This window comes from Corvus brachyrhynchos, unplaced genomic scaffold (assembly GCF_000691975.1).
Source record: "Corvus brachyrhynchos isolate BGI_N302 unplaced genomic scaffold, ASM69197v1 scaffold257, whole genome shotgun sequence".
NCBI lineage: Eukaryota > Metazoa > Chordata > Aves > Passeriformes > Corvidae > Corvus > Corvus brachyrhynchos.
This window is the reverse complement of record NW_008239119.1, coordinates 267,225-276,865: the sequence shown is the minus strand read 5'-3', so window position 1 is coordinate 276,865 and position 9,641 is coordinate 267,225. Positions and strand designations below refer to the sequence as shown.

Here is a 9,641-nt window from a genome sequence, read left to right as displayed (position 1 = left end):
GCGTGCTTTGGCAGTGTAGGAGTTTCAGCAAACAGTTCTGTGAGCCATGAAGTGGTTACAGCAGGAAGGGCCAGCAGCCTTTCACCTCCTCACAGAAAAGCTGTGATCCCACTGTGTTCCCAACCTGTGCAGCACCTGTCCCACCCTCACCGTGAGCCCCTCCAGTCTCAGCCTTTCCCAGAGTTCAGGGCTTCCCTGCCACCATTGTGGGGTTGTGTTGGTTTCCTGTGGTGTCACTGTGTTCTGTCCTTGTGCCCCGAGCCTCCCTCATCCCTCAACTGCCCCATCTTGGTGTGAGAACCTTCCTCCCCAGCAGTGACAGTGGCTCAGTGGTACCTGGGGTCTGTCTTGCTGCCTGGGGACCTTCTCTCCCTTTTTCTCTCTTGCATCTTCCTTCCCTCTCTGTTCTCCGTTCCTGGTAAACCCCAGAGCTCCTGTTGTGTTCAGGAGGCCTCTCCAGTGGCGCCGGGAGCTTGCGGTGTCCCTACAAAGGACTTGTGGGGCAGATCAAAGGTCTGTCACTCCGTGTCAGTGACAGGAGCCAGCAGCAGTTGTGCTGGGAAGGACACAGGAGCAAGGCAAGCTCAGCTCATTCCCTGGAGATGTCTGCCAGCCTCTCAGTGCCACAGGCACTCAAGAGCACTCAGCTCTTGCCCCAAGGGTCCAACTGTATTTGAAATTCTGGAAGGAACCAGACCCGGCAGAAGGATTTTCATTTGTGTTTTAATTATTAGCAGGGGTGGGAGACTCAAAAGGAAAGTAGTATTTTGTTACTGGTTACTAAAAGGAGTTTGCACTTCTACAGAAGAAAATTTGGAGTCACTGCCCAATGGAGATGTGGATTTTAGGGGTTCCCTTTAAGATGGAGCAGAAGAGAAGGACGAAGGAGAGGGATGCTCTGCTTTCAGGTTACATAACAGAAACCACTGGAGTCAGGGCTGCTCCTGCCAGGGCAGAGCAAACCTGGAGGGCACTCTGAGAGCCCGTTCCTGCCTGGTTGGAACTGGGGGGAAGGGAATGACTCCACGTCTAGTGGTAGGATGATCTGGAGGTGCAGGGACATGATTTAGGAGAGACTTTGACAATTCTGAGTTGAAGGGAGCCTGTATCTGACAGTGACCCCTCCCAGCTGCTTGTTTGTGTGCAGGGAAGAAATGTCACATCTGCAACAGCTCACATGGTTACGCCTCATGAAGCAGAGCTGCTCCTGCAAGGGAGCATCCAATTAACAGGAGATGTTTGATCTGATTATGCCTCAATATACAAATCTCCTGTGAACCAGTGAGGCTGCAGCTGGAGAAGACAATGCACATTAAGTCATCCTTGACTGCACATGGGGCTGCTCCTCACACTCCTTGGTGTTACATAAGGCAACCCCAGGGCTGCTTGCATGACTCCAGGGAGATTGTTCCAAATGTTGACAGATTCCTTGCTTAGAAAGATTTTCCCTAATGTGAAATGTAAAATTAACTTTTACTTGTTGAATCCTCTTGGTTCCGTGGATCCTGTGCACCTAGCACAGATTAAATAGAACCAAAACTCCTTTCCTTCCCAGGTCTTCTGCCTCTGGATGTTGGTAAACCAGCAGTGCTCATTCAGTTGGTTTATCTTGTCTCTTACAGGCATGTCATCGTGGGAAACGGTCTAAATCCTTTTTTCTTGTTAGTTTTACTTTCCAACAGTATTGTAGAGAAAGTGAAGTCATGAGTGGGTTTAAAATAGTGTAAGCCATATACAGCTTTAAATCTGGAAAAATAGTGTTGATTCTGTGAGGACCTTTTAGAGGAGTGGAGAAGCTGGATTCTTACAGGGAGAGAAATGGTCAAATGGCAATAGGAGCAGTTATTGCTGGTAACCAAAACATGCAGAGGAGTTGCAGCAACAACCCAGCAGTGTTTTACGCAGCAGTGTTTTCCATCTATATCCTTCATTAATGTGAGAGTTTTGACTATTGAAGTTTAAGTATTCTTGCATAGAGAATTCTCATACAGAACTAAGAGGGTTCTGCTTGATGGTGTCTCATTTTAATTGGCTGTGTTTCCTTTCTCTCACATGCAATTGCAGGTGGTGAGCTTTATCCAGCGTTTGCCTGGCTGCAAAGAACAAGCGTCTGTGTTCAGGGAAGAGGTAAGCGGGGTGTGCCCAGACCCTGTGCTCAGATCCCTGGAATTATGGCAGAGAGCTCAGACCTGCTCAGCCGTGTCATTGCAGAGTCTGTGGTATTTAGGAGGCAGCCTCAGCATGGAACTGAATTCCAGCATGGCTAATTGCATCCTGCTGCTTTAAATTTCCCCTGCAGTTCCAATCCCTGAGCTTATGCTTAACATCCTGTCTTGGACCGTCATGCCATGGGTTTGGCACTGCTCTAAAGATGCCCTGTTGGAAGGGTTAGTGAGGATCTCAGCTGCTGCCTCTAACGAGGACATGTGCCTGCTCCTCCTGGGGAGCCTGGCAGGCGCAGGGTTTCCCAGGAATCTCTGGCTTCCCCCATGGTCTGGGCTGAGAGCAGGAGGGGAACCTTTCCTTTGGACAAGTAGAGGTTGGGAAGTCAGAGCATGTCCTGTGTGAGGTGTGTCCTGTCAATGTCCTGTCCTGACCAGGCTGGGCTCTGGTCCCGTTCCTGGTGTGGTCACCATGGCTTCTGGGAGACCTCCAAGGGCACAGGGTGTGGCTGTGCTGGTTTTTGGCACACCTCTCTAGGTGGAGCATAGTCAAGGGTCTGTTGGGTGCTTCAGCTTCCACTTACATTGCAGGTGTCACTTGGAGTTCTTTAGGAGCCCCTGATGAATTTACACAGATGTACCGTGTCCTGGCCTCATCCCATGGTGTGGGCAGCGCGTGAGGGGGGGTTCTGCCCCTCTGTCCTGCTCAGGTGATTCCCCACCTGCAGAGCTGCCTCCAGCCATGGGCACCAGCTTCAGAAGGATATGGAGCTGCTGGAGTGAATCCAGAGGAGCTGCTCCAGGGCTGGAGCCCCTCTGCTCTGGAGTCGGGCTGGGAGAGCTGGGGGGAGTGTTCACCTGGTGAAGAGAAAGCTCCAGGGAGAGCTCAGAGCCCCTTCCAGTGCCTGAAGGGGCTCCAGGAGAGCTGGAGAGGGACTTCGGATGAGGAGTGACAGGACAAGGGGCAATGGCCTTTACCTGCAGGAGGGTGGGAATTAGAAAGAAGTTCCTCCCTGTGAGGGTGGGGAGACCACAGGGTGCCCAGAGCAGCTGTGGCTGCCCCTGGATCCCTGGCAGTGTCCAAGGCCAGGTTGGACAGGGCTTGGAGCAGCCTGGGACAGTGGAAGGTGTCCCAGCCCATGACAGGGGGAGTAATGAGATGAGATTTAGGGTTCCTTCCAACCCAAACCATCCCATGGTTCTGTGATTCTGTCCTCAGAGCTCTCCTGTCTGACTGGAGCCTGAGCTCCAGGGAAGGGCTGGAGTCACTTCTCCTCCGTGGCAGTGACTGGAAAGGGCAGCTCTGTAATTGCTGTCTGCTCCAGAGCTGGCTCCCTTTCAGGGGGAATCAGGCTGCAGTGCGTTTTGTGGATTTATGTATCTGTGTTTTGTTTTCCCTTGTTTTAAAAACCATGCAGACACACACAAAATAGGAAGCAAAAGAAATGGGGGTTTGCATAAAGCACTGTCCCCAGCGTGACAATACAGTAGAATACTCATTAACTGAATATAGTGGGAATAGTGAAATTTACTCAAATGGACCCATCTTTCGGTGTAGCTGAGTGTAAAAGGTGTATTCAGTGGTGAGATGTACCAGCAGATCTTCTAATAAATCCAGCCATTCTCCATGTATTTTATTTCTTCTGGTGCTGAGCACAGCGACTGCTTTCTGGTTCTGAGAGTGCCATAGCCGCAGTCTGGTTTAATCCTTATTTTCTGCGGCCTCAAAGTGTGATTCCCTATGCCAAACTAGAGGGGCTTGTGTTGTTTTTCTAGTTTATGCTCAAACCACATGGTCAGTTTGAAATTAAAACCCTTTTAGCAGTTTGGCTTTGGCCAGAATACAGGTGTGAGTGACAGGAGAGCTGAACTTCCCTGCACTGTCCAGAATCAGCCTCCAAGTGCTTCATGTCCAGGATAAATAAATCCCTGCAGACTTCCCTTGGTGGGGGGCTGGAGAGGGATAAGTTGCTGCTTACATTAGGAGTGAAGAGAACAAATTGTGCACAGAATTCTAAAACCCATCCAAATAAGATGGAACAAAGAAATGAATAATAAAGCACAGACTCGTTTCTAGGTCCAGTTCAGTCAGGGCAGGACTGTTTAAAATAAGCAAGTGTGAGGCAATGTGGTGAAAATGAAGCATAGGAATAAATAACATTGGACACAAAACCATTTTGAAATGTAGGACTGTTTTCCAGCAGTTTTCTGCTCCTCTTGACTCTATTATTTAATTTAAGCAGCACAGTCCCATTTGTTTCAAGCTATTTTTAACACATTCATTGCAGCAGTGTAGACTCGCAGCAGCTTGAAAATAAGATTCAGGGACATGGCGTGGCCATCTGTGGACTGGGAGCACTACTGTCATTCCCAGTGGAGGAATTAACTTCCCAGTTCCTCCCAGTTACTGAAGCGGGAGGTTAAGTAACTTGCTGAGGGTCTCTTGTCTGGTGAAAGGTGGGAAAACCGAATCTCGTGGCTGCCAGCTCTTTGCTTTAATTATGTGTTTTCTGGGTTTACTCAGTGTTTCCTCTTGCACCAGGCATTGACATCCAAAAAAATTCTAGTTGGGAAGACTACAAAAATAGCAGAATTGTTATTCTGGCTGGGCTGAGTGTCCGGTGGTGTGTGCTGCACTGGTGAGCATCAAGTGAGAGGAGGAGACGCTGTCAGTCTCTGTAAATGGACTTTAATGGAATAACTTAGGGAGACACATATTGTTTGTCTGTGTCCATTAATCTTTGGCTTCATCCCTGCAGCATTTGGGGTTTGTATTAATTATATCTGTGTTGTCTCTGTGGATGTTCTTGCTCAAGTGAATTTTTAACCTTTTCCAGAAACAGTATGTCATGATTTCACTCACTGCTACCTACAGCATCCTGGATTTTCACATGGTAGTGTGTTAATCACTTGCTTAATATGCATCTAATTGAATATATCTCCTTGTTGGTGGATTAGGAGACTGTTTTTCCAGCCATATTGCATCTTCACTACGCCTTAGTCTATATAGCATGTGGAATCATGGAATGGTCTGAGTTAGAAAGGCCCTTAGAGCTGATCTCATTCCACCCCCTGCCATGGGCAGGGACACACCTGGAGCTTCTCCCTTTCTAGGAAAAATGCTGTGAGATGAGGTCTGTGCCCCTTGAAAAGGGGACATCGTGGGGTGTAGGTGCCAGAATGAGGGAGGAATCCCAGAATGACCAGAAGTGGGAATCCTGCCTGTCCCTTGGTGGTTAATCCCTGTCCTGTTCGTGTTCCAACCTCAGCAGATTGATGGCGAGGCCTTCCTGCTCCTCAAGCAGAACGACATCGTCAAAATACTCAGCATCAAGCTGGGCCCTGCTCTGAAGATCTACAATGCCATCCTCATGTTCAAGTCTGCAGAAGACAACTGAGAAGAGGCCTTTGGCAGATCCCAGGAGGAACTGACAGGGAATGGATCTTCAGCTGTGAGCATTACAATGCGCCAGACAGGTGGATTGGGACTCGGACGTATTTTAAGTAGAACTTAGTAAAAATGGTTTGAGGTTATAAAAATCCTGCCACAGTCTGGAATATGGGGCAGCTTCACTTCCAAGAAGAGGATATTATTATATTTTGTAATTGAATTTGGTTTTGATATATCAATCTCTTTTTGAGATCGAGAAGAAACCTCCAGTTCTAAGGGGAATCCAGGGTAGCACTGGTGGAGCTGCAGGAGCAAGAAGAAAGTTTTGAGTAAAACTGGCTTTGTGTCCAGTGATAGTGCCTGAAAGACTGAGTGATCACCAGCGAGTTTAATGTGTTCTGTAATAAAAGAGAGAGGAAAAAGATGCACTTCAAAGCAACTCCCCCCTATCCTTCTCTGCTGTGACTCAGGAGCTGACCTTTTCAGGACTGATCGTTAAATTCCAGTTTTCCCTACTGGTTGTTGTGATACCCTTGGCTGCTGGGCTGCCTACACCCCAGCAGGAAGGGAGCATGGGCAGAGGGTTTCCATCAGGGATGGCTTGCACTGGTTCTGCCAGCAACCAAATGTCCTCATTGCTGTCATTGCCTGTCAGGAAGCAGGGGCTTGCAGGTGAGCTTTGGGTAGGCAGAGATCCCATACGGGCGTCTGCCACTGGAGACAGAGAGAAATGTTAGCTGTAATTCTGCTATCAGTGCTTTTGTGCAGCTGCTTCTGGGCCAGGAACATCTTCTGGCAAAATGGCACAATCAGGAGCACTTGGGGGTTGGATGTATGTTTGTTCTCGTCCTCTCCACTGTCAGCCAAATGCTCAGAATAGAGTTGGAAACCCAGCAGTGGCCAGAGTGTGTGTGAACAGATTTCCTAGAAACAAGTGGCTTTTCTTTTGAACAATCCCGACTGATGAGTGTGAAGTGCTTTGGCCTTCTCCCCTTGAGGTGGACTTCAGTGTGTTCTGCCAGAGAGCCGGAGGGCAGCAGCTCCTCTGCCTCCGGGAGGGAGGCAGGCAGAGCACACAGGGATATGAGATTGGAGAGGAATCGGGATTTAAACAGCAAAGTGGGGGAACAATTACTTCCCAAAAGAGAGAGTTGCTCTGTGGGGAAGGAGTGGAGCCTGTGGCTGTGTTCCTGCATGTGCAGCCTGTGCTCTCCTGGATGGGAGCACAGGCGGTTCCTACTCCCTCAGAGCCCATGGACATCCTGCATGGGGCTTTCCACACGGGTACTTCCCGAGCTGTCCTCTCCCCTTGGGAGATGCGGTGGGTCCCGCTGGGCTGCGCTCGGTGTTCCCACCTACTCCTGGCAGCCCCAGCTCATGGCTCCCCCTCTGGCCACTCTCCCTGGCAGTTGTTTGGCTGTTCTAGAACCGCCTCAGCTCAGGCAGCCCTTGCACTCCTCATCCGTAGCTGCCAGGCTGAATCCTGTGTGTGGGAATCCCTGGGAGCACTGGGGCTGTGACCTGGTGCTGCCAAAGGAGGTTCTGTCCTCAGCCTCTGCCAGGCTGTGTGGGTGTCGTGATCCATCCACAGGCACCTCAAACTCCCTTGGCATCTCTGCCACCAGCGTGGCTTCCCAGGAGCCATCGGGAACAGAGTGAACACGCTGTCTGTGACTGCGTGGTGACTGACACAAGGAACACACTTGTTCCCCCTTCCTGCGTCACCCACGTCCTTTGTCCAACCCTCCTGCTGCTGAGAAGGTTCTTGTGACTTGTCTGAAGCAGAAGGTTCCTTAAAATTGTAAGTAGAACCCACACCACTGAAGCCATTCAGTCCTGGAATAATATTTAGAGCAGTTTGTTTCCATTTTTTTTTTTTTTTTAAAATAAGAATTTAAGGAGTTTAAGCCTTCACAGAGAAGACACAGGTTTGGTGGGATGTTTAATAGCTGAACCATTAAATATCAGCCAGGCAGCTGCAGGGGAGAAATTTCTTGCAGTGTTAAGGACTAGGCAAGGGGTGAATTTAGTTTATTAAAATGCATTTTTAGTATGATAACCAGGATATTCACCAAAGAGTCACACATTCCTTTATCCCGCTCTGCACATCCAGTGTCAACATAAAGACTTGAATTGTAAGTGGCATGTCCTGTCCTCTGACAGAACTCGCCTTTGGGCAAAGCAAAATTGTTTCTTGACAACTGGAACAGAGGATCCAGAGCTGGGCTGTTTTATTCCTGGCTCTCCACTGACTTGCTAAATAACCCCGAGCCCTTCCTTGCCCCAGTTTCCCCTTCTGTGACACCCAGCCAGGTGGGGCAAGTGCAATTTTGCCTTTTTCTTGTTTAAAGCAAGCAGGTCCTGCCAGATTTTCTGTTTCACCTCCTTCCTCTGGGAGCCTGAGTTGGGGGACAGCAGATTGCTTCTAGCAATAAACCAAAATATAATATTAATTCCGTTTCTTTTACTATATATAGATGGAGGATGAAGAGAATCGGTTAAACAAGCAATGAGGTTCTAGTCAGTGAAATTATTCAAACAGAAGAGAAATCTTTAATCCTTGGGGCTTCCGAGCCAGCTGGATCAAAGAGGAAAATGTGTACTTGGAGGTTGTTCAGTGACAGCCAGCGCAGTGCTTTCAGCAGGGGGGAAGGAGGAACCTTTTAGGGATGGAAGAAGGAGGAATGTGCTTCTTGTGCCTTTTTTTGTAATCTGATAATTGTCTTTGCAGAGCAAGCAAGAATGTGCACACATCTATTACCCACTCCTTTCCCAAATATAGCTGTATTCCAGTAAAATCCGGCAACTTCACAGGGCAGAAAGACTTCCAGTGTCTTCACTGGACACATTTAAAACTCCCTGATACTTACAAGATAGAAAAGAACTATCTTTTAGCCCCATAACTTAGGAATTCATCAGTTGCTGGTGCCATTCTGCTTGTGTCAGGGAGTGTTGCTTGCCCTGTGTCCTGCTGCCTGTCCAAACCGTGTTCCGCCTGTTCCCAGCCGTGCTCCAGGCCTGTGGCACGGCCAGGGCTCTGCAGAGGCCTTATCTCATGCCTTGTGTAATTTGAAACGTGCACTTTGAAGCAAAAATCCAAAAGTTGTGGCTCTGTGGGGAGCAAAACTGAAGGTGGTTAATGCAGGCTGGGATTGGGAGGATGTCGAGTCTGCTGGATGTCAGCAGTAACCAGTTGTTGGCCCAGCTGAACCCAGGAATTTCTTAGAAATACAAATATATTCCTTAGAAGCAGCCCAGAGCTGTGACAAGTTCCCATGGGCCAGCAGCGCAATTGGGAAGTTCCACTTCTCAAGATCTTATTCCTGGCTGTGGTTTTGTTCCCTTGTCGCTGTTTTTGAAATCCAAAGCAATCAAATTTTTTCTCCTTTTCTCTTTTTCTCCTCGGTTGGGAGTCCTGTTAAAATTTTTCTGTGCCATCACCAACAATCATCCTCATAATCCAGTAGCAGCAAACTTCAGCTCTGGGTAATGAATTGCATTAAAGTTGGACAGGAGCGTTTGGCGTCGCCGACAGCAAAACTCCGCAGCCGAAGGAAAAACCCGACACTTGGCCCAGGGATAAGCCAGTTCAGCTGTACGAGATTTCCTGCCTGCTACTTCTATGCCCTGCTTAGGGATTTATACCACAGAGAGCTTTAAGGTTTTTGACATCCCCCCATCATGTGATGAGCCAGCTTATTTTGGAGATTCCTGTTACTTGAACTGGAAACACGTGCAGGGGAAGGGAGCAGGGGCTCAGCTCAGCCTCAGAAATGTCTGCCTGTTTAAAACCAAATACTTGAGCTTTTCGACAATAGCCATGACCTTGCACTCCACCGATGCTTTCCTCTGGAAATGTGAATAAAATTAATATACGTTCACACCTGGTTTGTTTCTTCTGTGTGCGGGGCTGAGCCCAGCAGTGCTCGGGGAGGCATGGGGCTGTCTGGCCTGGAGGGCTGGCACAGGGAGGGGTTGGTCATCACGTTGTTGTCCTTCCCCTAAACCTAAATCTGGCAGTCACAGAACAAGGCAGCATCTTCATTTTTATCTCTTCTGTCTGTATCGCTCATCTCTGTACTTGAGCT

The 9,641-nt window shown here is 48.8% G+C and overlaps 1 protein-coding gene across 8 annotated transcripts in view; it reads left to right on the top strand.

The window, feature by feature from the left end:
- The window catches only part of LOC103619530 (lethal(3)malignant brain tumor-like protein 3), a 36,696-nt gene extending 27,262 nt beyond the window's left edge, over positions 1–9,434 (top strand). For 7 of the 8 annotated variants that reach the window (XM_017739937.1, XM_017739933.1, XM_017739939.1 and 4 more), the window contains 2 exons: positions 2,065–2,127; positions 5,432–9,434. In XM_017739937.1, coding sequence (XP_017595426.1) covers positions 2,065–2,127; positions 5,432–5,560 — 192 coding nt within the window. In that variant the 3' untranslated portion in view covers positions 5,561–9,434. The remainder of the gene's footprint in view (positions 1–2,064; positions 2,128–5,431) is intronic. The other variant, XM_017739934.1, reaches the window with a different exon arrangement.
- Positions 9,435–9,641: the final 207 nt, after the last annotated feature.